This window comes from Doryrhamphus excisus, linkage group LG2, assembly GCF_037039965.1.
Source record: "Doryrhamphus excisus strain RoL-2023G ecotype Guam linkage group LG2, RoL_Dexc_Guam_v1.1, whole genome shotgun sequence".
Lineage (NCBI taxonomy): Eukaryota > Metazoa > Chordata > Actinopteri > Syngnathiformes > Syngnathidae > Doryrhamphus > Doryrhamphus excisus.
Genome location: NC_136358.1, coordinates 4697344 through 4725007, shown reverse-complemented (window position 1 = coordinate 4725007; position 27664 = coordinate 4697344). Strand labels below are relative to the sequence as shown.

Below are 27664 nucleotides of genomic sequence, written 5' to 3'. Positions count from 1 at the left end.
ACAAGATAATTCAGAAACTCAAACATTTAAAAATGTAAAATACTTTCTAATCTGTACAAGAGGGGTGCCCCAACTTTTACCACTGAGGGTCACTTATAGAAAAAAATGTAAGGGGGACTGCTGTGATATTGTTCAACTTTGATGTATGTCATGTTTTATCAATTTCCCATTTGTCTGTTTACTATGCCATGTTCAAATGTGGGCCATGTTTAATTTTGTATGGAAATTATATTGCAGGTCAATAAAAAGCGAGTGTGGGTTCTAAATAGTCCCTGGACCACACTTTGGACACCCTGTTAAAAAAAACTGGCAGTGCCAATGGTTCAAGTGTATTTTATTTAAGTAGAAAGCCATTAACCATTGTTACAGTGGAATCACATGGTTTTAACACTGTTATGCAACCTTAATGTTAAGTGGTTTATGCCAGCCATGACGAAATAGTACATCTATACATGGGGTGTATAACATATAAAGTATTATACAAATACAATTAAATGCAGCAACCAACAAATGACTTTTCTTTGTCACCAATATCACTGCCACATTGGCATAATAATGTTGATAGGACTCGTCCTGAGCTTGCACACAATCGGAATTAAAATCAACTGTTACAACGGTTACAAGCGGCCTTAAACTGATAACTGGTCCATCTTGACACAGCAAATATGCAATAACAATAGTTAGCTAGTAAAATGGCTTCTGTCTACGACAATGATACATTTCGACTCTTCCACTTACAGACTGAAAGCACTATACCACCACGAGTTTGGCATTGGATAAACAATTAAACGAAACCGAGTTAACATTTGTTTAAGTGCACAGCCTTGGGCCAAGGCTATTACCAACGTTATTCCAGGCTCCATTTTCCTTGTTAACAAGCAAGAGGCGCACCAGCTACCGCCGCCATGTTGCATGCTGACGGTGTCCAGCTAAGCAAGCAAAGACGACGCTAGCGATCAGTACGTGTATTGTAAAACACCGATTAAATACTAACTTAACATATACGACGAGTTAACAGTCTAAGAAACGACCAATATAATATGAGTCGAGCCGATGGCGGAATGTTTTGTGCAACTATACGTTGGTAAATAACAGGAAGCTAATCGTAGTTCTGATAATGTGAGGAAGGCAAAATGATCAACGTAAAAACATTTGAGCATAGAGGAATGGAGCTAATAAAACATTAATACACATAAGAGATTAATCAACATTTATGGCAAATACGTCTTCTGTGCCAACCTAACTTGGGAGTTAAAATAAGATATCGGTTAAAAGACCAACATTTTAAAACATGTAATAGTAGTCGATTACACCGGCTAGCTGAATTTTGTCTCGTTCCCGGCAAGACAGAACAACATGTTTCAAACTGCGGCCTACAGCCAAGTTATTCATGCTGAAATGCAGCTTTAACATATCGTGATTATATAGTAAGTCGATCGTAAATGAAACAAACACAACATTTACATCGACACAAACCTGGGGTCAAAATGAACACAGTGGCAACACCGGACAACAACAAAAGGCTTTCCCGGATTTTCCTACTCGACATGCCCGGCTACAGCATGCAGCCTCACGCATTCGCATTCAGGCAAGTCCGAGGCTTTCCACCAAGTCCCCAAAACACAGTAGCTGTCGATGAAAATCCCAATCGCTAAAATGATGAAAATGAGTACAATAAACAATCCACTTGACGGTGTTTTGCGGTTAAAAAATCTTACTGATTGGATAATAAATGTGTGTTTAATCACACCAGTAAGCAGGCCTCAACACTGATCCTCTTTTCTTAGAGCCCAGGCTCACCCAGAGCGAGACGAACCCGAGAACAGAGTTTTTTTAATTTTTGCTCTGAGGGAGAAATTCACATCGGCTGCTATCGGCAAACATCGGGAAAGAGGCGGGGTTTGTCTAAATTGTTATAATAAGGTCGGCATCTTGACCGTCATTGGTGAACTTTTCAGTTCTACTCAATATTAATGATAAAACACACCAATCGGGAGAGGTTGATTTAACATTTTCTCATTACGATTCAATACTACTTGAACGACAGGCTAATCTGGTGTCATTTGACCAATAGGAATGAGATTTTGTAAACTTAACACCCGCCTTCCTTTGTGATTTGCTGGGAAAAGAAACACAATCTTTCATTGGCTTACGTAAAACCATATTATTTATTCATAAGGCACAACAATACAGCCAATGAGCGTTATATTGCGACCCGCCATGTCCCACCTACTAACTACGTAACAAAGACGTGGACCCTGCCTTCTGGACTAGTCGCCCCCGTAGCAGTTGCTCAGTATATATAAGGGCGCGCTGGGCTCGTCACAGCTCACAAGCGCTGAGAGCGTCCGACGTAGTAGATCGGAAAAGGGGAAGGGACGGTTGCTCGTCAATTCGCTCGGCTCAAAACAAGTTAAATTTGGTCTTGAAGGCGACTGACAACAGAGGTCCCTCGGATCCCGCCATTGGTGGCCTGCCCGGGACCGTGGTGAATACTTACAGGCTGTTCCTGCTCACAAAGCGACGTGCCGAGGAAGGACGCGTCTTTTGAATAGACAGGATGCACGGGCCGCCCTCCGGCGACAGCGCATGCTCCTTGCGCACGATCAAGAGAGTTCAGTTCGGCATCATCAGCCCCGATGAGCTTGTAGGTCTTCTGTTGGGGGAAAGGGGAAAATTGTATTCATACATTTACAAACCATACACACATTCATGGTTTAGAAACGGATGTTGTAGTTTGACATCGTGGCAAAGACATGTCTGTTTACAATGAAAGATGCTAGCTGTTAGCCTAACCTAGCTAGCTGTTCAGGCTAACAAGCGTGTTCGAGGAAGTTTGCAAACTTTGAGCACATCGCTTTGAGTTAAACGAAACCTGTTTCGAATTTATTTTTCTGTAACACTTTAGAAGTCGTTACAGCGACAATGAACAGAGTCAGTTTTTTTTCTTGTAAAACACAGTTTTATGTTTACAGCTCATTTGGTTCTAACACTGGTCGCACTGTATTGATGGGAATATCACCCAATAATAAAAAATAAAAATACTTTTGAAAAGTCAATTATGTATTTTTTCTTACTTTAGAGTTGAATAGTTACACTAAACAAGCCTCCCTATTTGGACTGAACCTGAATAACTGCACAATTCAGATGTATTTGAGGTGGATGCTTGATTTTTTTTTAATCACCATGCAAGCTTTCATATAGGAAAATTGAATTTCATTAACAGTGATACTTGCTTTGACACTGATGCACAACATTGTCTGCTTTAGAAACGAATGTCAGTCACGGAAGGGGGAATCAAATACCCTGAAACCACAGAAGGTGGCCGCCCTAAACTTGGTGGCCTTATGGACCCAAGACAAGGAGTTATAGAACGAAGTGGGAGGTGTCAGACATGTGCAGGTACAATATTACAACATTAACACATTTGCTGTGTCAATTGGTCTTGACGCTGATTTTTTATCTTTTTTTTCAGGCAACATGACTGAATGCCCGGGACACTTTGGGCATATAGAACTGGCAAAGCCAGTTTTCCACGTCGGCTTCATTTCCAAGATAATGAAGGTTCTGCGCTGTGTCTGCTTCTTTTGTTCCAAGCTACTAGTAGATGCGGTAAGTGCATATTGAATTTTTGCATGCGGGAATCTTTTGTCTGTTTTAAAATAAATGTATTTCTGTCTGTAGAACAACCCAAAGATCAAAGACATCCTCGGCAAATCCAAAGGACAACCCAGGAAGCGCTTGACGCATGTGTATGAGCTGTGCAAAGGTAAAAATATCTGTGAAGGAGGAGAGGAGATGGACAACAAGTTTGGGATGGAGCAGCAGGAGACAGAGGAAGACCTCACAAAGGAGAAGGTATTTGGTTGGAAATATTTAACAGTTAAACTAACAAGTACAGTAATCCCTCGTTTAGACCAATTATTCCTTTTCATTTCCGCCTGGTGATTTGTGCAGGGCCACGGAGGTTGTGGACGCTACCAGCCACGCATTAGACGCTCTGGTCTGGAGCTCTACGCAGAGTGGAAACATGTCAATGAAGATTCCCAGGAGAAGAAAATCCTATTGAGCCCAGAGCGCGTGCATGAGATCTTCAAACGCATCTCTGATGAGGAAGACGTCATTTTGGGCATGGATCCCAAATTTGCACGACCGGAATGGATGATCGTCACTGTGCTTCCAGTGCCCCCGCTGGCTGTCAGGCCTGCTGTAGTCATGCAGGGCTCTGCTCGCAACCAGGTAAGAGTGCTCAAGTTGATAGATGTTTGCAAATCACACAGAAAGTTGTACGACATGCTAATCTTGGCTTTTCTAGGATGACCTGACCCACAAGCTGGCTGACATTGTCAAAATCAACAACCAGCTGAGGAGAAACGAGCAAAGCGGTGCAGCAGCTCATGTCATCGCAGAAGACGTCAAGTTGCTTCAGTTCCACGTGGCCACAATGGTGGACAATGAACTGCCTGGCTTGCCAAGGGTACGTGTAGTACCCTTATTATGTAATTCATTGACTGGATGATCGCTGTTTTCATATTTTATTATTCTTCCTCTCAGGCGACGCAAAAGTCTGGCCGCCCTCTCAAGTCTATTAAACAGCGTCTAAAGGGGAAGGAAGGCAGAGTCCGTGGTAACCTGATGGGCAAGCGTGTTGACTTCTCAGCGAGAACTGTAATCACCCCGGACCCAAATCTCCAAATTGACCAAGTGGGCGTCCCGCGATCCATCGCTGCCAATATGACCTTCCCTGAGATTGTCACGCCCTTCAACATTGACAGGTATGAGACAGAATCCAGCGAATGAAAACCACACAGCAGTTCAAATGTAAGTCCCCTTTGCCTGTTGTGTTTTAAGATTGCAGGAGCTAGTACGACGAGGCAACAGCCAGTATCCTGGGGCCAAATACATCATTCGTGACAATGGTGACAGAATTGACCTGCGTTTTCACCCTCAGCCAAGTGACCTTCATTTGCAGATTGGCTATAAGGTGCCATTGAAATAGCCCTAAAGATTATAACTATTGCATTAGAAATATTGTGACTAACAGCGGGTGTTGTCCTCTTGTAGGTGGAAAGACACATGTGTGACGGAGACACCGTCATCTTTAACAGACAGCCCACTCTACATAAAATGTCCATGATGGGACACAGGGTTCGAATTTTGCCCTGGTCCACATTTCGGCTCAACCTCAGGTATGAAATACATTTGTTTGTTGTATTTAGTTTGTAATAGGGTGCACTAAACAGCCTATTGTCTCCCGCTAGTGTCACCACCCCTTACAACGCTGACTTTGACGGAGACGAGATGAACCTCCACCTGCCGCAGTCCCTCGAGACGAGGGCAGAGATTCAAGAGCTGGCTATGGTGCCACGTATGATTGTCACGCCCCAGTCCAACAGGCCCGTCATGGGAATTGTGCAGGACACTCTCACAGCTGTACGCAAATTCACCAAGAGGGACGTCTTTTTGGAGAGGGTGAGATGTTTGTGGACACCCAGCAAAGACTGTCAACTTTTTTTTAACGTTATAAAGTTTGCAAATAGTGAGACTCTTCCTTACTGCAGGGTGATGTCATGAACCTCCTCATGTTCCTCTCCACCTGGGATGGAAAGATGCCCCAGCCGGCCATCCTCAAGCCCCGCCCACTGTGGACCGGCAAACAGATCTTCAGCTTGATCATTCCCGGACACATCAATGTCATCCGCACGCACAGCACACACCCTGATGATGAAGACAGTGGTCCTTACAAACACATTTCACCTGGAGACACCAAGGTATCACCAGTCATTGCGACAAAGAGAAACTGGTTACAAGTCAAGTGATCTTACATTTGAATGTTTGCCTTGTAGGTCATAGTGGAAAATGGCGAGTTGATTATGGGGATCCTGTGTAAGAAGTCTCTGGGAACGTCAGCCGGCTCCCTTGTCCACATTTGCTACTTGGAGATGGGACATGACATCACTAGATTGTTCTACTCCAACATCCAAACTGTGGTGAACAACTGGCTGCTCATTGAAGGTAAGGCTGAAAACTGACTGGACTGACCATTGGATGACAGTTTAAAGCTGTGAATGTTTTTTCCAGGTCATTCCATCGGTATTGGCGACTCCATTGCTGATGCCAAGACTTACCTTGACATCCAGAATACAATCAAGAAAGCCAAACAGGATGTGATAGAAGTATGACACATTCGACAATATTTACAACCTCGGACTGAATGTTGAGGTTCAGTCTTAACTTGCAATATTTCCACCAGGTCATTGAGAAGGCCCACAACAACGAGCTAGAGCCAACGCCTGGTAACACATTGAGGCAGACCTTTGAGAACCAGGTGAATCGTATCCTCAATGACGCTCGTGACAAAACCGGCTCCTCCGCTCAGAAGTCTCTGTCGGAGTACAACAACTTCAAGTCCATGGTGGTGGCCGGATCCAAGGGCTCAAAGATTAACATCTCGCAGGTAGAGTTCCGGTCTTGAGATGTAAATATTTTTTTCACATTTGTGTCCTGAAAACTTAAGTGTGACCACCTTGCCGTAGGTTATTGCTGTGGTGGGGCAGCAGAACGTGGAGGGTAAACGAATCCCCTTTGGCTTCAAACACCGCACATTGCCTCACTTCATCAAGGATGATTACGGCCCAGAGAGCAGAGGCTTTGTGGAGAATTCCTACCTGGCTGGCCTGACTCCAACAGAGTTCTTCTTCCATGCCATGGGAGGCAGAGAGGGTCTTATCGACACGGCTGTCAAGACGGCTGAGACAGGTAACTAAATGTAGAGGTGTATGTAAATTAGTCCACAAACTTAAACAGATATGTCACAGGGTACATTCAGCGGCGTCTGATCAAGTCCATGGAGTCTGTCATGGTCAAGTATGATGGCACAGTGCGCAACTCTATCAACCAAGTGGTGCAGCTTCGTTACGGCGAAGACGGCCTGGCGGGAGAGAATGTGGAGTTCCAAAACATGGCAACGCTCAAACCATCAAACAAAGCTTTTGAAAAAAAGTCAGCTATAAACCATTCTTACACAATTTTCAGAAACAAGACAATTAAATGCTAATTTAATTCAATGTCTAATTCCCTTAGGTTCAAGTTTGATTGCACTAACGAGCGAGCGCTGAGGCGAACGCTTCAGGAGGATGTGGTGAAAGACGTGATGACCAACGCCCTCGTACAGGGAACACTGGAGAGAGAGTTTGAGAAGATGAAGGAGGACAGGGAGAGCCTCCGAACCATTTTCCCGACTGGTGACAGTAAGGTATGTATGTGTCTTTTCTACCCCATGAGCATGTTTGGCCTCTGCTACTCACGCATTGCAACACTACTTCTCCCCTAAAGGTGGTGCTGCCGTGTAATTTGGCAAGAATGATCTGGAACGCTCAGAAGATCTTCCGCATCAACACGCGCACTCCAACTGATCTCAATCCAGTTCGGGTTGTTGACGGTTAGTTGACTTTAGACATTAGTCAATAAGGACTATAACAATACACAAGCAAATACCTCAACGTATGATGGTGTCTGTCTCAGGTGTTCGTGAGCTGAGTAAGAAGCTGGTGATTGTGAACGGTGATGACCCACTCAGCAGACAGGCCCAGGAGAACGCCACGCTGCTCTTCAACATCCACCTGCGCTCCACACTGTGCTCCAAACGTATGACAGAAGAGTTCCGTCTTACCACCGAGGCTTTTGACTGGCTGCTGGGAGAGATTGAGACCAAGTTCAACCAATCTATTGTAAGTTCAGTAAGACATAGTTTCAAGGTTTACCACTAGGTTTGGGAGTTTTTCAGATTCCTCGTTTTGATTCTTAAAAAATTAATGTTCCACATTTTGAATGAAAAGTCTGAAATTCTCCATTGTTTTTCACCAGGCTCACCCAGGAGAAATGGTTGGTGCTTTGGCTGCTCAGTCTCTTGGAGAACCAGCCACACAGATGACCTTGAACACCTTCCACTACGCCGGTGTGTCGGCCAAGAACGTGACCCTTGGTGTACCACGTCTGAAGGAGTTGATCAACATTTCCAAGAAGCCCAAAACACCCTCGCTGACCGTGTTCCTGCTGGGCCAGGCCGCCCGGGATGCAGAAAGAGCCAAAGACATTCTCTGTCGACTGGAGCACACCACACTAAGAAAGGTGACAGGAGCTCTTTGATTATTTCATCACTCCCAAGTGTGCCCCCCCCTGACTCAATCAAGAAATCCCGTGTTCCAGGTGACCGCCAACACTGCCATCTACTACGACCCCAACCCCCAAAACACTGTGGTGGCCGAGGACCAGGAGTGGGTGAATGTCTACTATGAGATGCCAGACTTTGACGTGACTCGCATTTCCCCGTGGCTGCTGCGCATTGAGCTTGACCGCAAGCACATGACGGATCGCAAGTTGACCATGGAGCAGATCGCAGAAAAGATAAATGCAGGTATGTGTGTGTGCGTGTATTCAGTTGTGACGTTGTTGAGCGACACTTTCTCATCCACATTGTTAATTGCGGAAACTCAAAAGGTTTTGGGGATGACCTCAACTGTATCTTCAATGATGACAACGCTGAAAAGCTGGTTTTGAGAATCCGAATCATGAACAGCGACGAGAACAAGTTCCAAGACGTGAGCAATTATATCTCAACAGTAATGTCACGTAAAAACAAGTGAAGCAGCAAAAACCTGTAATAACTTTGTTGACTAGGACGAGGAGGTGGTGGACGAAATGGACGATGACGTTTTTCTGAGGTGCATAGAGTCCAACATGCTGACAGACATGACGCTTCAAGGCATCGAACAAATCAGCAAGGTAATCACTGATATCCGATATATTACTTTTATTTTAAAAGTATGATCTTATCTGAGGTCAAACTTTGCTTGTCCAGGTATACATGCACTTGCCCCAGACGGACAACAAGAAGAAGATCATAATCACTGAGGATGGAGAGTTCAAGGCCCTGCAGGAATGGATCCTTGAGACGGACGGCGTGAGCCTCATGAGGGTTCTCAGTGAGAAGGACGTCGATCCCGTCAGGACCACCTCTAACGACATTGTGGAGATCTTTACGGTAAGAAAGTAACTACAGCAGTTTCAATGACTGATGTTTTTCCAGCACAAAAAATCTGATTTGGTTCTTCACGTCACTGCAGGTGCTGGGAATTGAGGCTGTGCGAAAGGCTCTGGAGAGGGAATTGTACCACGTCATCTCATTTGACGGCTCCTATGTCAACTATCGTCACTTGGCGCTTCTTTGTGACACCATGACATGCCGTGGTCACCTGATGGCCATCACACGTCACGGAATCAACCGTCAAGATACGGGCCCGCTTATGAAGTGTTCCTTTGAGGAGACGGTGAGAATGTTGCTTCTTTTTCTGACATTCTTTAAAGACGGTTGAACTGTACCGCCTACACGTCTGTCTTTTCCTGTTCAGGTGGATGTGTTGATGGAGGCTTCATCTCATGGTGAAAGTGATCCAATGAAGGGCGTGTCTGAGAACATCATGCTTGGCCAGCTTGCTCCTGCTGGAACGGGCTGCTTTGACCTTCTGTTGGATGCTGAGAAATGCAAATATGGCATGGAGATCCCCACAAACATTCCTGGCATCAGCGTGGCTGGACGTAAGTGGCAAAATTTTAGCCCAATGGTAGCCTTTTACTTTTTACATGATGTGATAGTCCTCATTTGTCTGTTCTGTTTCCAGCCACCGGAATGTTCTTTGGCACCGCACCGAGTCCCTTGAGTGGAAGATCCCCCGCTATGACCCCTTGGAACACCGGCGCGACACCAGCCCACGGTGCCTGGTCTCCCAGTGTTGGTGAGTTGTCGTCATTGCCGTCATCGCCATGTATGCCTTCATTTTCTGACCTCTGACCTGTATTTCTCCTCCCTCAGGGAGTGGCATGACCCCCGGGGCAGCAGGCTTCTCACCAAGTGCAGCCTCTGATGCAAGTGGCTTCTCTCCTGGGTATTCCCCGGCTTGGTCCCCCACTCCTGGCTCCCCAGGATCTCCTGGACCTGCCAGCCCCTACATCCCATCACCAGGTTGGTGGCACTTTGTTTTTTTAAGAACATTTAAATTAGGTGATGTCATGTCATCAAATATTTTTTTTCCTCCTCAGGAGGCGCCATGTCACCCAACTACTCCCCAACTTCCCCTGCCTACGAGCCTCGCTCCCCAGGCGGCTACACCCCTCAGAGCCCTGGCTATTCCCCAACGTCACCTTCCTACTCGCCAACTTCTCCCTCTTACTCCCCCACAAGCCCCAACTACAGCCCAACATCTCCCTCATATTCTCCCACCTCTCCCAGTTATTCCCCAACATCGCCCTCTTACTCTCCTACATCTCCATCTTACTCTCCAACATCACCCTCCTACTCCCCAACCTCCCCGTCATACTCCCCAACATCTCCCTCCTACTCTCCGACATCCCCAAGCTACAGCCCCACTTCACCCAGTTATAGTCCGACGTCGCCGAGCTACTCCCCTACGTCTCCTTCGTACTCTCCAACCTCTCCCTCTTACTCCCCAACATCCCCGTCATACTCACCCACCTCTCCATCTTACTCGCCCACCTCTCCCTCCTACTCTCCAACAAGCCCCAGCTACAGCCCCACATCGCCAAACTATACGCCCACCTCGCCCAGCTACTCTCCCACATCGCCCTCTTACTCTCCCACGTCGCCCTCCTACTCTCCAACCTCCCCCAACTACACACCGACCAGCCCCAACTATTCCCCCACTTCGCCTTCCTTCTCCCCAACTTCGCCATCTTACTCGCCCTCCAGTCCACGTTACACCCATCAGTCGCCCACCTACACACCCAGCTCACCGTCATACAGCCCCAGCTCCCCATCCTATTCGCCCACTTCACCCAAATACACCCCAACCTCACCCTCATACAGCCCCAGCTCGCCAGAATACACTCCCACCTCACCCAAGTATTCTCCTACATCACCCAAGTATTCTCCTACGTCACCGAAATACTCCCCTACGTCTCCGAAATACTCCCCTACGTCACCCACTTACTCCCCGACTACACCCAAATACAGCCCCACCTCCCCCACCTACTCCCCCACCTCTCCAACTTACACGCCCACCAGCCCCAAATATTCCCCCACTTCCCCAACATATTCCTCAACTTCACCCAAGTACTCGCCCACATCGCCTACCTACTCGCCAACAAGCCCGAAAGGCTCCACTTACAGCCCAACCTCACCCGGATACAGCCCCACGTCGCCCACGTACAGCCCAGCTATCAGCCCCGACGACAGCGACGAGGAGAACAATTGAGGCGCTACAACAGAAGAGGCCACTAAGGGCGGACCACGCCTCTGACCCTCCATATTTTGGCCATCCATCCTTACTTTGCTTTTTGCTTTGTCTCCCAAAATTTGACTTGTACAGTGTACAAGGTTGCAGGTTTGGTTTCCTCTCATCTGGTTAGCAACTTGCAGAGGACATTAAAAGAAACAGCTGTTAGTTTAATTTAAATTGCTCATTTTAATATTTGCCACAAATGTTTCCTTTTCCTTATCCTACTTCATCCACAGTTAATCCCTTCCCCCCTCAAACCTGCTTCTCCTCGTTCTGCCTATGAGTCAGAAAAGAGGAAATATTAGTAAGCAGTGTCCATGTTTGCTAACAAAAGAAATTGCGATGGGGGGGTTTGCGGATTGCACTTGCTAAGCTGTTGTGTTGATTTCATTTACATGGAATCCTGGTGTGATGCCTGGTCCATCCAGAACATCAGGACTTGTTTGAATGAGTGTTATTGGCAAGACAGGGTTTCAAGGAGAGGAAAGACTGATTTAAGGAAAGTTAAAGTGGCCGCTGTATAGAAATAATTTCACAATCTTTTGTGTATATTTGTTTTTGTTTTTGACTGGGGGCGGGGATTTCACAACAAGTGTTTTTGACTCTGACTTTTTGACTGATGTGTTATTGGTGCATGACCAATGAACCTGTTAGTAACCACCATCACGTCACAAATGTAGAAATCAATAATATACAACAACACTAACAATGCATGGCATTGCAGATGAATACCATTACTACAGCAACAAACCAGTCAACCCTTTCTCTTCCAATACTTCTAAACATATACAAACTTCAAAACTATAGACTACATAATCTGAAGCAGGTCAGAGCCAATATTTAAACATGGCAAAAACAAATGACATACATCACTTTCAACACTCAGTTATCACCCCAAGTCTAGTGAACACACCCCTTCCTAGGCATATATAAAACATACACCGATGAGCAACTCCAAGCCTGTCTTCTTTCTTCAGGTCAGAACAGGATCAATTAAGTGTCACTGTGGTTGTGATGATGCATTGAAGCGCTCTGACAACTTGTGTGGTAATCAATAGGTTTTCTGACATCAACCACAGTATGGAAAGACACTGGTATGAAATCTGATCGGCCAAAATTAACATGTACAACTAAGACACATGCTACAAAATAAGATAATGGGCTGTAAAATAATAACGTAATATAATTTCATGCAATAAATACTAGAATGAAGTTGTAAATGTAGGTCAGTGTTTTTGATGTGTTTGGCCAGCAAGGAAGGCCTTGCTGGCACAGACTGCACGCCACTCAGTAAGTTCAGTACACTCATATTAGTATTATGCCACATAACATACTGTTCAATAATAGTGTGCTGCATAATTTGAAGATGTTTACTTCAAGGACCAAAAATGTTCTCTTAACAGAGGTAATTTAATTTTCTGTCTTAACTTTGGTAAGAAATCAATGGTCCTTTGGTTATCATTTCCAAATATGTGTGCCTTTTCTGTTAAATTCATTTGGACCGTTTAGGTTTTTTTTTTATACAAAGATGGTTAAACGACTATTGTTTGTGAATATGAATAAAGGAAATTTCAAATTGTATGCATTGTACGGCATTATCATTGGTTTTTAACCTGCTGCGTGCGACACAAGGGGGCACTGTTGCTTACGAAGAAAAACAGACACGTTTTAGACTAATTAAAATGTTTTTGTTATCAGTAATGTAGCCATAACAACTACTGCAAATAACTTCCTAGTAGATGTTAAAACTACTATTTATTTTAAATGACTGGATAACGTTTCCAGGAAGCAAACGTCATCATTCTCGATCATTCCAATTCGTTAAAAGGAGAAGAAACAGTATAAAAACCCCGGATGTATTCAAGCTACGCCCAATTGTGGTAGCTAACGAAAGCACTGTGCCACATACGTAGCTACTTGACTGGTAGCTAGTAAAGGGACACTACAAGTGGCTAGAGATTACATTTTAAAAAACAATACTTTATAACAACAACACCAGCAGCTAGCATATGTTACCAATAGTGGTTTAGAAGAACGTACTATGTAAAAAAAACAACAACTATATTTGTCACAATTACGAGTAAAATTGAACAAAAACTTGTCATACCTGTCACTCTGTCAACACCGGAAACATTTTAGCAAGAATTCCCGTAAATAAATGGAACAGAATGTAGTCGCAGTTAGGTCAAAGTTCAACCATTAAGAGGAGCAAGAAAGGAGGCGGGGTTAGACGGACAATAGTGTACAACAGTGGTTCCCTAAGTGGGGTAAGTGTACCCCAGGGGTTCGTCAATTGCCATGGGGGTATGTGAATAAAAATTAAAAACAAATTAGCGCCTAACACTCAAAATTACGGGTGAGCCTGAACACAATGAATATATATACATACAGCACACATACATGCTTACACATGTATTCACTCATTCATTCTCTACTCGGGTCACATATCACCATGTGGAATTACAACCCGAGAAGCATTATAAAAGAAAGTATTTTTCCCTCCTTACAGTGTTACCAACGCTTAATAAGTAACATTTTTTATTTATTTTTTTAATTTGTTGAATCCAGAAACCGTTTCATGTTTCTGGATTCTGCTCACCATCATGGCGGCCAAAACAGCGCAGGCATAATAAGGAAGTATTAAAATCCAATTTTTATTTTATAATTAGTCGTACAAAGCATATGAAGACTGGACACCGAGGATCATACGGTATACGTTTTATACTCCATTGCGCTGCCACTTTGTTTGATAAAGCTCTGAAAGAAATAATAAACTTCTTCGTACAAAGCGTATAGTGACAAGCTGACTGTGCCATTGGTCCTAAGAAGGACCCTTAGCTGCCCTACAAGGTGCCTGTCGTAGATATACGAAGTTCGACCCGAACAGTGCCTGCGCCAAATATAAAAATATTAAGTAGAGAATTTACAACACCGATCGACTGGGGAAGTCCCAAAAAGCAATCGGTGGGTTGGAGACACTGTAATTGAAGCAAACGGCCACTTTGAAAACGATGACGTCACATCCAGTGAGAGAGACCTGCCCCCAAGTGTCCACCACAGCACAACGTTTGAATATTGGAGCCCTCTTGGCAGCTCAAGTCCATTAAGCTGGACTTAAGTGGGTCGCAGGGGTGCTGGAGCCTATTCCATCTGTCTTCGGGCGAAAGTTGGGGTACACCCTGGACTGGTCGCCAGCCAATCACAGGGCACATATAGACAAACAACCATTCACACTCACATTCATACCTATGGACAATTTGGAGTTGCCAATTAATTTTTGGAATGTGGGAGGAAGCCCGAGTCCCTGGAGAAAACCCACGCATGCATGGGCAGAACATGCAAACTCCACGCAGAGATGGTGGAATTGAACTCAGGTCTCCTAGCTGTGAGGCCTGCATGCTTACCACTTGACCGCCATGCAGCCGTCTGTTTACTGTACCGCTTATCCTCACGAGGGTCACTGGAGCTGTCTTTGGGTGAGAGGCGGGGTACCCATCAGACCCTTAAAGAATAATAATACAATAAATATACTGAATAGTAGTAACAACAAAATGAATGAGCACACAACTACTACTACTACAACTACTAACTAGAATAATACAAATATACATGATACATGCAAAAAAAAAAAACAGGTTCATTTAAATTATATAAGCATACTCCACCTGTCTAAACATGTGCAAACTATGACTCATTGTGTGCAATATTGCATTACTCAAAGGCTAACCTCAACCAGTACTTGTATGAAGGTGTGTAGGCTGCGTCATAGTAATAAGAGCTGGTTGTGTGGTAATGGATGGGCGGCTCGATCCAAATATCAATACAAAGGGTAGTGTCACTATGGGGGTTGATACTAGCATGATAAGAGCCATACTTTTTTTGTAGTTCACAAATTAAAGGAAAATTCACAAACTCATTCAATAATGTTAAGAAATGTATTTAGTTATTTATTTGACTTTTAATGGATTGATTCCAAATATGCAGTTGAGTGCTGAGATTCATTGTCAGGAATTGATGGTCTGGCTGCTGTAATGTCATTTAGATAGCTTAAAAAAGACAATGATCAGAAAAATGATTAGGTTTACTTCATCAAATGGAAGATTGAATCAGAGAGATTGAATCAGAGAGATTGTCGATTGTATTTGCATTGAATGTTTAGGTGTCTTTTGTGTTTGAGACAGGCGACTGGGCTGACACAGACAGGAAATATGTGGGGAGTGTGTGTGTGTGTGTCAGAAAGAATTTGTGTGTTTTGGAAGTGCTTCTCCTCCTTGCATGACCACTTTTCTGTTGAGTCTTTACCAGTTTGGTCCTGCCCCACCCTCATTTTGCAAGGTAAGCCTTCAACCTCAGCCTTTTTATATGCACATATTACTCTTATTGGTTATAATATACAGTACACATTATTACTTTTGTTGCAATTGCCACGTCCTAAACCTTCAGTTTTCATTTTTTCCATACTCCGAGTCAACTGAGAAGCGTCAGAGCAGGACAATAATCGACTGTAGCTGTTAGTTGTGAAAAGTTCTTCTCTTCTTATCATTTATCAAATTGAGCTTCACCACTTCCTGAAAGTAAAGGTGGGGGGTGTTTGTGGTAAACATTAGCGAAACATGGAGGGTCTGAAATGCATTATGCACACAGAGAGTAGACATAAGGTCGCCGTCCTTGTAGCCAGGCTCGTGGAACCTGACTCTACCCCAGCCCCCCCCCCCCCCCCCCCTTGCACCGTCGTCACAGGTAGCTAGGCTTTCATCACAGCGGCTTCAGTTACCTTCGGCATAGAAGCCGCCTGATCAGACTGAGTTGAGCATAAAGTTCTCCCGGACCTCTCGACCAGACTCTCCAGAGGCCTCTGAAGATGGAGCCAGAGTCAGACAGCATCATCCAGCAGTTGAGTTGGCTCTTTCCTCTCGCTTGGAGTGGCCCGTCTTGCACTCTAGTTCAGACATTATAAATATTGAAATTAGCAACAGTCATGGCTCAGTGCACTTTGGTCACTACAGTGGCATTATGAATGCTAACTATCACTTTCAAGTTCTTGCTTATCTGAAGTCTCTGTCATGAACTTACATTAGAGCTCCACCCTTGTTATGTTAATATTTATTGATCCAGAGCAAGCTGATAAGGTATCACCCTGTCAGAGCATCCTCATCATCTGTTGTGCCACATAAGCACTTTATGATGGCACAGATTCCAAAGGCATTGAGAGGAACCAGCGTTCCTCCTGTGTCATAAGAACGGCCTTCGTTTGCACATCAGCATACAGTATGGCGAAACTTTGCGGTGTGTGCAGTCAGGAGTGGGCGATACTGCACATTTTGGCATCGACCTGATATCAAGTATAAATCCTGGGTCGGTATCACTGATACCAGTGCTATTTATGTGAACCATTTCCGAGATCGTTGAATGATTTTGCCTTTAATTTGTAGAGCATGATTATAATCAGAATAAAACACAATACTAAGATTTTAGGCAAACAAAAATGTTGTATTATGTGTATTTTCTCTACAATTCCAATCATTTTTTAACATTTTTGTATTTAAAAATTGCTATATTTGCATATGGGCGGCACGGCGGTCGAGTGGTTAGACCTCACAGTTAGGAGGACCAGGGTTCAATTCCACCCTCGGCCATCTCTGTGTGGAGTTTGCATGTTCTCCGGTTTCCTCCCACATTCCAAAAACATGCTAGGTTAATTGGCGACTCCAAATTGTCCATAGGTATGAATGTGAGTGTGAATGGTTGTTTGTCTACATGTGCCCTGTGATTGGCTGGCGACCGGTCCAGGGTGTACCCCGCCTCTCGCCTGAAAACAGCTGGGATAGGCTACAGCACCCCCCGCTGTGAGGAAAAGCGGTAGAAAATGAATGAATGAATAAATGTATTTTCTCTACAATTCCAATCATTTTTTAACATTTTTCTAATTAAAAATTGCAGAATTTGTATATCAAACTGAAATATATCAGTGGTGTCATGCTAATTTGGCTCAGACACTGATATCATGCTTGGTATCAACACTATGAATATTTGGATCATCATGATCGCCAGCCAATCACAGGGCACATATAGACAAACAACCATTCACACTCACATTCATACCTATGGACAATTTGGAGTGGCCAATTAACCTAGCATGTTTTTGGGATGTGGGAGGAAACCGGAGAAAACCCACGCATGCATGGGGAGAACATGCAAACTCCACACAGAGATGGCCCAGGGTGGAATCGAACCCTGGTCCTCCTAGCTGTGAGGTCTACGCGCTAACCACTCACCACCGTGCCGCCCCCCCACATGGTTTTGTGTTGCACAAATGTTGTGTGTTGTGCCTTTTGGCAGCAACACTATCTCTCAATCTCATCTGAGTCTTAGTGTAATGGCCGTCATCAGTCTGTTTACTTACAGAGAGGAAGTCACCAACTGGTTGTGGTCATTTGGGAACTTTGTAAAGATCGTTTGCTTTCACTTCTCCTTTCTGCAGTCTAGGGAAGCATCCTGAATGATATGATACTCATGTTCTCTCCCCGAGCAGCATGCTCCCCTTCCAGGCTGCAGCGGGTCAGTTCGGTCCAGAGGTCCGAGAGCTGGGCCTGCACTTGTGGAGGGTGGAGAAGATGAAGGCGGTGCCCTTGCTCCCCTCTGAGGCGGGAGCGTTTTATAACGGCGACTCCTACCTGGTGCTGGAGAACCGTGGTGAGCTGGGAGCCGACCTTCACATGTGGATAGGTGAGACGAGACACTGCTTCTTCTTTGAGATACCGTTGAAGAGTCGTGTTAAAAGAAGTCGCTCTTGCAGGTGAGAAGTCGTCCCGGGATGAGCAGGTGGCATGCGCCATGCTGGCCACCCAGCTGGACAACTTCCTGGGTGGAGACCCTATCCAGCACAGGCATGTCCAAGGCTACGAGTCCCCCGAGTTTATGCAGCTCTTCCCCAGAGGCGTCAGCTACAAGGTCTGACCTATGGCACCACATGTATAAAGTGCTGAGGTTGTTTTGTTGAAAAGGAGCCTCTCGTCACAGGATGGAGGTGTAGAATCGGGCTTCAGGAGGTCTCAGGGCTCGGGGACGGTGCAGCGCTTGTACCAGATTAAAGGGAAACGCAACATCCGTGCCAAGGAGGTGGAGCTGTCCTGGGAGAGCTTCAACAAGGGAGACTGCTTCATCTTGGACCTTGGGAAGGTGATGATATGCTCCCAAAAACAGCACGTGACCCACAATGTCTCATGTCAAATCTATTTTTCACGCTCAGGTGATTGTGTCCTGGACTGGATCTCAGGCCAATGTCTTTGAGAAGCAGAAAGTACGGGAGATCGCCTCGCTGATTCGTGACACGGACAGACTTGGCAAAGCTCGCATTGTGGACACATGTGAAGGGGAGGAGCCTGAAGAAATGCTGGAGGTACAAAACACCGTCTGACGTGGCCAGTCAGTGTATTTTATCACTCTTTTTTATGTCTTGGATGCTGTGTGGGATGTGGGGCAGGTCCTGGGACAGAAGCCTGAGCTGGCTGAGAGCTCTCCGGAGGAGGACAGCAAAGCCGACATATCCAACGCCGCCTCACTCTACAAGGTTTTTAACATCTCTTTTTTGGAGGAAAAACCAAGGCTCACCTTCTTCCTTCCTTCCTTCCTTCATCATCAATTCCTTATTTCCTTCCTTCCTTCATCAATTCCTTCCTTCCTTCATCATCAATTCCTTCCTTCTTTCCTTCCTTCCTTCCTTCATCATCAATTCGTTCATTCGTTCGTTCCTTCCTTTCTCATCAATTCCTTCCTTCATCATCAATTCCTTCCTTCCTTCATCATCAATTCCTTTCTTCCTTCCTCATCAATTCCTTCCTTCATCATCAATTCCTTCCTTCCTTCATCATCAATTCCTTCCTTCCTTCCTTCTTTCCTTCCTTCCTTCCTTCATCATCAATTCCTTCCTTCATTCATCATCAATTCCTTCCTTCCTTCCTTTCTTCCTTCATCATCAATTCCTTCCTTCTTTCCTTCCTTCATCATCAATTCGTTCGTTCGTTCGTTCCTTCCTTCATCATCAATTCGTTCGTTCGTTCGTTCCTTCCTTCATCATCAATTCCTTCCTTCCTTCATCATCAATTCCTTCCTTCCTTCCTTCCTTCATCATCAATTCCTTCCTTCCTTCCTTCCTTCATCATCAATTCCTTCCTTCCTTCCTTCATCATCAATTCCTTCCTTCCTTCCTCATCAATTCCTTCCTTCATCATCAATTCATTCCTTCATCATCAATTCATTCCTTCCTTCCTTCATCATCAATTCCTTCCTTCCTTCCTTCCTTCCTTCCTTCATCATCAATTCCTTCCTTCCTTCATCATCAATTCCTTCCTTCCTTCCTTCCTTCATCATCAATTCCTTCCTTCCTTCCTTCCTCATCAATTCCTTCCTTCATCATCAATTCCTTCCTTCCTTCCTTCCTTCATCATCAATTCCTTCTTTCCTTCCTTCCTTCCTTCCTTCCTCATCAATTCCTTCCTTCATCATCAATTCCTTCCTTCCTTCCTTCATCATCAATTCCTTCCTTCCTTCCTTCCTTCATCATCAATTCCTTCCTTCCTTCATCATCAATTCCTTCCTTCCTTCCTTCCTTCCTTCCTTCATCATCAATTCCTTCCTTCCTTCCTTCCTTCCTTCCTTCATCATCAATTCCTTCCTTCCTTCATCATCAATTCCTTCCTTCCTTCCTTCCTTCCTTCCTTCATCATCAATTCCTTCCTTCCTTCATCATCAATTCCTTCCTTCCTTCCTTCATCATCAATTCCTTCCTTCCTTCCTTCATCATCAATTCCTTCCTTCCTTCCTTCCTCATCAATTCCTTCCTTCCTTCCTTCCTCCCTTCCTTCATCATCAATTCCTTCCTTTCTTCCTTCCTTCATCATCACTTCCTTCCTTTCTTCATCATCAATTCCTTCCTTCCTTCCTTCCTTCCTTCCTTCCTTCCTTCCTTCCTTCCTTCCTTCCTTCCTTCCTTCCTTCCTTCCTTCCTTCCTTCCTTCCACGTAGGTGTCTGATGCGACTGGCTCCATGTCGTTGACCAAAGTTGTGGGTAAGAGCCCGTTTGCCAAGGAGCTGCTGCTTTGTGACGACTGCTTCATTCTGGACAACGGTGCCAATGGAAAGATCTTTGTGTGGAAAGGTGATCACTTGGCCTTCAATGCTTCATTTGTACGTCATGGTTCTTCTCATTGGTCCTAATCTCTGCAATCCCTGATGTTAAGGCTCGGGGGCCAACGCTGAGGAGAAAAAAGTGGCTCTGCAGATGGCTGACAACTTCATCGAGCAGATGAACTACCCCAGGATGAAAACACAGGTACAGCAACACACTACCATCCTGTTGTGTTCACACTTGGTCCGGCTAAAACTGACTACAGTCATTCCCGTCTGGATGCAACTATTTATTAGTGTGGACACAAATCTCAGGAGCATTCCCATGTGGACAGGGCCTCCCTTATCACCTGCTCTTGCATGTTTGTTTTTTTTTTATGATCACTTGCACACCTCAAAAATGAGTTATCTTTTTTTGCTGTTGCTGCTTCAGGTGGAGATCCTGCCTCAGGGGAAGGAGACCGTCATGTTCAAGCAATTTTTTAAGTGTTGGAACTAACCATAAATCAAACATTTCATTCTGGTTTTTGTACCCACATTGACAACATTGATATTGTATTGTCATGAACAACATTAGTTTGTGATACCAATTTTATAAATGAATAAAAACATATGAACCTGTAGTGAGAATTTCACTTGGTTTCTTCTCTTTGTTTTGCTTTTATTGTCACCAGGACAACATAAATATAATCAACACAAATTAATGTGATACCGTGATTCATTGCTATGATAAATGACTTTGACCTTTGAACCAGGGCGATGGCGTGGAAAAATTTCAGGGTTAAGCTTTGCGGACGTTATGTCACATTTACCCACAGTACAAGTCAAAAGTTTAGAGACACTCTCATGCTATTAATTGAGAAACAGGCACAGTATATGTACATATTCTATATATCGTATATCTATCTAGACCGACTGTATGTGGAGACTTAATACTAATGCAATACGATACGATAATACAATACGATATGTGTTGACTTATGTGCATATTTGCACATTGCTGTAGATGCAGGAACAGTTAAAGGTTTGGAGAGACTTTGCCATGCTATTAAACACAACACATGCTATTATAGAGCTATGTGTATCATAAAGCTGCTCACTTCCTGCTCCGACAAGGCAGCCATGACCTACCTACAGACATGCACACACATTTGTTGTTTGTTGTCAGGTAATAATAGCAATTTGGCAAAGTTTAGCTACTAACACAGGAGCCACACAGCTGGGTATTCCGGTTTCCTCCCACATTCCAAAAACATGCTAGGTTAATTGGTGACTCCAAATTGTCCATAGGTATGAATGTGAGTGTGAATGGTTGTTTGTCTATATGTGCCCTGTGATTGGCTGGCGACCAGTCCAGGGTGTACCCCACCTCCCGCCCAAAGACAGCTGGGATAGGCTCCAGCACCCCCGTGACCCTCGTGAGGAAAAAGCGGTAGAAAATGAATGAATGAATGAATGAATGAATTAATGTTCTTCACGTGCATGCGTGTGTTTTTTCCGGGTATTCCGGTTTCCTCCCACATTCCAAAAATATGCTAGGTTAATTGGTGATTCCAAATTGTCCATAGGTATGAATGTGAGTGTGAATGGTAGTTTGCCCTGTGATTGGCTGGTGAACAGTCCATGGTGTACCCCCCCTCTCTCACCCAAAGTCAGCTGGGATAGGCTCCAGCATACTTGTGCCCAAGTGAGGATAAGCAGCATAGAAAACGGATGGATGGATTATTGTTAATCATTTAGATAGAAATATTCTCTTTTTGCTTTTGTTATGACTGAAATTGTACTATTTTTTGTCGGTTTGATAAGAAACAAGGTAATATGACTAACATTTTAAGACAAGTGAGCCACTGTAAACACACGGTGTGCGTCAGAGACTTAATGTCACTGCTGTAAAATTTGATGCTATGGTGAATGTGAACGTGCCAGTAGAATAAAGGTAGCCTGGCTGGCTGCTGTGTTGTGGCCATAAAAGGAAAGTCCAAAAGTCACGCCGATGAAGAGACAATCAAAAAGGTTGGACAAGCAACCAAGGTTGTCCAGTCTTATTTCCAACTGCAGAGCTTCACCTCCACTCCCTCCAACTTCAGGTAATTATCATTGTTAGTATTAATAGTTAGTATTATCATCAGACCTGACTTCATTTTCGCTATTATTATTCTCATTTTATGGTGTTCTTTTTCAACAAAATAATGAATTATACTTTATAAGTTGATTCGGGGATAATAATGCTGTAACATAGAGCAATGATTCAAGTACCATCTAGCACAGGAACATTTTATAACAAACAATCAATAATGTTGAGATATGTGGACGGAAATGAAATAAGGTCGGCTCTGTGCAAGTGTAAATGCGTTTATTTCATTTCCATCCACATATCTCAACATTATTGATTGTTTGTTCACCTGCTGTATTTAAAAAAATATATAATTTATTATATTATATATATATATACATATTATATACTATAATTAGTAGATGGCATTGATGTCATTGAAAATAAACTGTGTATAATGTATTGTATAAGGATATAGACTAAGTAATAATATATTACATTTGTAGAGCTGCTCTAACTAAATTTTATTTTCAAGCTACTGACCAGATGTACCACTAGAGGTACTTTGAGAAGAAGTTTGAAAATTTATGGTACATTAGGGTTAGGGCCATGCTTTCTTTAGCATGGGCCGCATACTGAACAATCAAAGGATGTGGGGCACCAATTTGATATTAAATATTATATTTAATTATATTATATTATTAAATATGATAATAAATATCCTACTTCATCCATCTCTTGGAAGTGTGGAAGTGGTAATTTTTTGGCTTTTTATTTTGTATTTCTTATGTAATACAAGTGTAATGGTGATGGTGTTAGTGCACAAATTGAAACACAGCCCTTATCATGTACTTCCATGTCTCCCTTGCTCTATTTTTTTTATTTTTATTTTTTTACCATTTTTCTGTTTTGTTTGAGGGATTTTATTTTCCAAATGCAGGCCAAAAAAAGAAAAAAATGCTCCTGGCAACAATCTGTTTTTCCTTATCTTGATTCATCTGATTTGGAAAGTTTTATTATTTTTAAATTATTATTTGATTAGGATTAAATCAGTTGGAATACTATGTTTTTTTGTTTTTTTTTTGTTCTGCAGGAGTGAGGAGACTTGAATGGAGATGAGGAGCATTCTGAAATCAGAAAGAAGTAAGTTTCCATTCAGTCACTGTTGGATAACTGGCAACCTTTGACCTCAGTGCGGCGCTGATGAGGTGTCGCATTTGTAGTGTTGACATTGCATTGTAAAATAAACGACCTGACCGCACACCTGCAGGGGTGAGCTTGCAGCTGAAGGTGGAAGATTACAACACCAAGCAGAGCAGCTCCATCGGGGCCCTGCGCTGGAACCTCCCTGAGGAGAGCATTCAGGTCCACAGCTCGGCCCCCAGCGGACCCATCAACGGTGCCAACCTCACCGGACACTCACAGGTAAGCCGCTTACAACTAGACCGCCTTCCACCGTACATACTTATATTTACGTATTTATGGATATGATCCCTGAAAGCACCAGCAACACCTTCGCCAGAGCAGCCTGAAGGATCTGCGTAGCCTGCAGGAGTGTGTACAGTTCATCCAGCACTGGAAGGAACAAGTGGAGCAGGTTTGCAAGGTAGAACCCAATTGAATGTTGAATTGTACAAATGTAAATATGTGATGTTCCTGAAAGTAGCTTCTTAAGCATGTCCAAAACAAATGGGAACGATGGGAAACGTGCCTTTCCACATGTGGATGTAAGTAAGTAAAGGTCTGCATGTGCTGTTCCAGCGCGATGGAGGCAATACGGAGGAAGGAAGCAGTAAGCGGCAAGCCCAAAAGTCAGACTCACGCACCGAGCGCAGTCTGGAGGAGAGTAGAAAGCTCATCTTGGAGTGGGCCAATGAGCTCAGTCACGTGGACAAGGTTAGTCGGCGTGCCAAATGATGGGCGGCATCTTTAACTACACTGGTCTAATAGGCCGAATGCATGTTTTCAGTTCCTGAAGGAGAAACCCTGTACTCCTGAGAGCAAAGAGCACGAGAAAGAACTGGATGCTAATGAGCAAGCACAGTTGAGAATGATGGAGTGGGCCAAGGAGCTGCAAAAGGTCTCCGAGGTGAGGAGAAACCTGAACCTTCATCTTAGGAAGCACACCACTGACCTAATTTTGCCGATTTGTGGCTTTTCCTTGCAGAGCTGCGGCGTACCAGGTGACGAACTGGGCAAAGTGTTGCGCCTGCTGGGCCTGAAAAAGAAACGTCTCATCAGCATGATGCCTCTGCTGGAGTTCATCACATGGTCGCTCCTCAAGGAAGACAGCGTGGTGAGTGCTGAGAGATGACGTCCAGGCAAGGAAGCAGGGGGGGCCGAGAAAAGCCCATAGTAGTTGAAATGTGGGAAACTTAAAAAGGAGGTCAGCAGGTTCCAAGCAATAAGATCATAAAGCAATAAAAGCAATTGGGTTTATAGTCAGAATGAGGCAAAGTCAAGCTGATACGTGACGTGGTGCGAGAGCTTTATGAAAGCCCTTTATGTAACATCTACCCAGTTGTGCGTGTGAGAGTGCAATAAATCATACGGGTCACTGTTTATATAAGCACCCTTGTACCGATAACATCAAGTCATAGTCTCCAATAAGAAAGGTCAATGACTGTTCAATGTTTGAATAGTGCATTATTGCTCTCGTAAAAAGACGGTTTCTGTGCTGCACGGCCATCTTTTACAATTTTGTGTCCTACATAAGGAAACAGGAGGATAACGGCTGTTTTTTTTTTGTCATTCTCAGGGCATGATCCCACAGTTATGGTTACTGGTAAAGCAGCGCACGTGGACAGCAGGAACTTCGAGATACATCCCCAACTCAGGTAGCAATGTCGCTCCATAAACGTTTGGATCTGATACCGAGATCATTCAATGATTCATTCATTCATTTTCTGCCGCTTTTTCCTCACGAGGGTCGCGGGGTGTGCTGGAGCCTATCCCAGCTGTCTTCAGGCGAGAGGCGGGGTACACCCTGGACTGGGCGCCAGCCAATCACAGGGCACATATAGACAAACAACCATTCACACTCACGTTCATTCAAAATCCTTCAATTCAAGATTATTGAATGAGTTTGGGGTGGCACGGTGGTCGAGTGGTTAGCGTGCAGACCTCACAGCTAGGAGACCAGGGTTCAATTCCACCCTCTGCCATCTCTGTGTGGAGTTTGCATGTTCTCCCTGTGCGGGTTTTCTCCGGTTTCCTCCCACATTCCAAAAACATGCTAGGTTAATTGTCCATAGGTATGAATGTGAGTGTGAATGGTTGTTTGTCTATATGTGCCCTGTGATTGGCTGACGACCAGTCCAGGGTGTACCCTGCCTCTCGCCCAAAAGACAGCTGGGATAGGCTCCAGCACCCCCGCGACCCTGGTGAGGAAAAGCGGTAGAATGAATGAGTTTGGGCACAGACCTCACAGCTAGGAGACCAGGGTTCAATTCCACCCTCGGCGATCTCTGTGTGGAGTTTGCATGTTCTCTCCGTGCATGCGTGGGTTTTATCCGGGTACTCCGGTTTCCTTCCACATTCCAAAAACATGCTAGGTTAATTAGCGACTCCAAATTGTCCATAGGTATGAATGTGAGTGTGAATGGTTGTTTGTCTATATGTGCCCTGTGATTGGCTGGCGACCAGTCCAGGGTGTACCCCGCCTCTTGCCCAAAAGACAGCTGGGATAGGCTCCAGCACCTCCGCGACCCTGGTAAGGAAAAGTGGTAGAAAATGAATGAATGAAAGAGTTTGGGCACAGACCTCACAGCTAGGAGACCAGGGTTCAATTCCACCCTCGGCGATCTCTGTGTGGAGTTTGCATGTTCTCCCCGTGCATGCATGGGTTTTCTCCGGGTACTCCGGTTTCCTCCCACATTCCAAAAACATGCTAGGTTAATTGGCGACTCCAAATTGTCCATAGGTATGAATGTGAGTGTGAATGGTTGTTTGTCTATATGTGCCCTGTGATTGGCTGGCGACCAGTCCAGGGTGTACCAAGCCTCTTGCCCTAAGTCAGCTGGGATAGGCTCCAGCATACCCGTACCCAAGTGAGGATAAGTGGCATAGAAAATGGATGGATTGTTGTTAATCATTCATGTTGTTAATCAATCATAATCATCAATCCGCTCACCTCTCTGGTTGGACAACAATACGCAGCCTGGCATCCTGATTTGTTTTATAATGTGCCATTTTGGTCGTGTACGTCAATACCTGATGTTTATGTCTGCTTTCAGTTTGGAATTGGATCCGCAGTGCAGCAGGTGAGGGAAGCACACAAACAAACAAAAAAAAGGCGTGTGTGAAATGTGAGACAACTAATGGACTTCACTCTCACAGCTGACGTGATTCTGGACCCCATGACCAACCACCCGTGGCTGACTCTGTCTGAGGACCAGCGTAAAGTTCAGGAGGGTCTCTCGGAAGCCAACCTGCCGTACAGCTCGCAGCGCTTCGACAGTTGGGCCTGCGTGCTGGCCTGGGAGGGCTACAGCCGAGGTCGCCACTACTGGGAGGTAGACATCGCCAACAACGGCTATTGGCGACTTGGACTGACCACGGTCAACTCCAAGCGGCACGGCCGCTTCCCCATGAACCCAAAGACGGGCTACTGGTGCCTCTGGCGCAGCACGCACCAGTTCTACGCCTGCACCAAGCCTGAGACGCCGCTGCCTGTCGCACTGGTGCCGCGGCGGATGGGCGTCTACCTAGATTACGAGGAAGGACAGATCTCTTTCTACAACGCCGAAACAAAGTCCCACATCTACACCTTCACAGGGAACTTCAAGGAGAAGGTGTACCCTCTCTTTGCGCCTCTCGATGGCCGCACTCTCATGACCATAATCCCGCCGCACAACATCTAAACTATTCTTGGACCTTCTTTAGCATGAGCTAGTACAAGACTAAAAGCTTCAAAAACAAGGAATGTGCCATCATGGACATCTTAAAGTACTCGATGATATTGCCAATAAATGCCTGATCTCTGCACTATATATATATATATATATATATATACATACACAACGTGTACATACGTACAGTACTTTTCCTTTTTATCATTAATCTTTCTTCCGTCTTAACAGAATGTCTAAATTATTTATATTTAAAAAGCTAGATATTACACTCTATGATTTACACTTGCACTTTACCGTGCAATGTAACGTCTAATGTAACAGCTCTTTTTTCAATCTTT

General features: G+C 44.5%; 4 protein-coding genes across 7 annotated transcripts in view; 3 read left to right on the top strand and 1 right to left on the bottom strand.

Moving 5' to 3' along the window:
* Positions 1 to 2317: 2317 nt before the first annotated feature.
* On the top strand, positions 2318 to 11902 carry polr2a (RNA polymerase II subunit A). The gene is made up of 29 exons (XM_058067848.2): positions 2318 to 2647; positions 3270 to 3402; positions 3476 to 3612; positions 3685 to 3858; positions 3958 to 4239; positions 4316 to 4477; positions 4555 to 4775; positions 4852 to 4984; positions 5065 to 5189; positions 5262 to 5472; positions 5562 to 5771; positions 5847 to 6015; positions 6082 to 6176; positions 6254 to 6457; positions 6537 to 6759; positions 6819 to 7002; positions 7084 to 7255; positions 7336 to 7441; positions 7525 to 7730; positions 7867 to 8130; positions 8209 to 8416; positions 8500 to 8600; positions 8680 to 8784; positions 8861 to 9043; positions 9126 to 9329; positions 9411 to 9597; positions 9681 to 9794; positions 9872 to 10021; positions 10099 to 11902. Exons 1-29 carry the CDS (start codon positions 2561 to 2563, stop codon positions 11268 to 11270), a joined length of 5922 nt encoding a protein of 1973 aa, XP_057923831.1. The 5' UTR covers positions 2318 to 2560; the 3' UTR covers positions 11271 to 11902.
* A 3609-nt stretch (positions 11903 to 15511) lies between these two features.
* On the top strand, positions 15512 to 21043 carry capgb (capping protein (actin filament), gelsolin-like b). 2 transcript variants are annotated; one of them, XM_058068050.2, is made up of 9 exons: positions 15512 to 15629; positions 17827 to 18020; positions 18091 to 18245; positions 18315 to 18473; positions 18544 to 18693; positions 18778 to 18864; positions 20319 to 20451; positions 20534 to 20625; positions 20854 to 21043. In XM_058068050.2, exons 2-9 carry the CDS (start codon positions 17828 to 17830, stop codon positions 20917 to 20919), a joined length of 1035 nt encoding a protein of 344 aa, XP_057924033.2. In that variant the 5' UTR covers positions 15512 to 15629; position 17827; the 3' UTR covers positions 20920 to 21043. The 2 variants fall into 2 exon arrangements, with proteins under 2 accessions (XP_057924033.2, XP_057924032.2); XM_058068049.2 differs by lacking the exon at positions 15512 to 15629 and adding an exon at positions 16169 to 16187.
* Positions 21044 to 22686: 1643 nt separating this feature from the next.
* focad (focadhesin) overlaps positions 22687 to 27664 on the bottom strand; it is a 28824-nt gene continuing 23846 nt past the window's right edge. For 2 of the 3 annotated variants that reach the window (XM_078795936.1, XM_078795945.1), the window contains 2 exons: positions 24608 to 24691; positions 22687 to 23600 (listed from right to left, as the gene is read on the bottom strand). The gene's annotated coding sequence lies outside the window, so the exon portion shown is untranslated. Of the gene's footprint in view, positions 23601 to 24607; positions 24692 to 25829; positions 25854 to 27664 lie in introns of those variants that run through there. The other variant, XM_078795944.1, reaches the window with a different exon arrangement.
* LOC131124919 (uncharacterized) lies at positions 23589 to 27335 on the top strand. Its single transcript, XM_078789152.1, has 9 exons — positions 23589 to 23616; positions 23744 to 23898; positions 23975 to 24079; positions 24235 to 24369; positions 24443 to 24562; positions 24641 to 24775; positions 25232 to 25310; positions 26709 to 26735; positions 26812 to 27335. Exons 1-9 carry the CDS (start codon positions 23589 to 23591, stop codon positions 27333 to 27335), a joined length of 1308 nt encoding a protein of 435 aa, XP_078645278.1.

Excerpts from the sequence above, each read along its gene's own strand:
- polr2a (XM_058067848.2), top strand. The coding sequence starts at position 2,561 with ATGCACGGGCCGCCCTCCGGCGACAGCGCATGCTCCTTGCGCACGATC. Across the intron at positions 3,613-3,684 it reads CCAAGCTACTAGTAGATGCG|AACAACCCAAAGATCAAAGA; the intron begins GTAAGTGCATAT and ends TTCTGTCTGTAG. Across the intron at positions 8,131-8,208 it reads AGCACACCACACTAAGAAAG|GTGACCGCCAACACTGCCAT; the intron begins GTGACAGGAGCT and ends CCCGTGTTCCAG.
- capgb (XM_058068050.2), top strand. The coding sequence starts at position 17,828 with ATGCTCCCCTTCCAGGCTGCAGCGGGTCAGTTCGGTCCAGAGGTCCGA. Across the intron at positions 18,694-18,777 it reads AGCCTGAAGAAATGCTGGAG|GTCCTGGGACAGAAGCCTGA; the intron begins GTACAAAACACC and ends GATGTGGGGCAG. Across the intron at positions 18,865-20,318 it reads ACGCCGCCTCACTCTACAAG|GTGTCTGATGCGACTGGCTC; the intron begins GTTTTTAACATC and ends CCTTCCACGTAG.
- LOC131124919 (XM_078789152.1), top strand. The coding sequence starts at position 23,589 with ATGAGGAGCATTCTGAAATCAGAAAGAA. Across the intron at positions 24,080-24,234 it reads AAGTGGAGCAGGTTTGCAAG|CGCGATGGAGGCAATACGGA; the intron begins GTAGAACCCAAT and ends GTGCTGTTCCAG. Across the intron at positions 24,776-25,231 it reads AGGAAGACAGCGTGGTGAGT|GGCATGATCCCACAGTTATG; the intron begins GCTGAGAGATGA and ends TGTCATTCTCAG.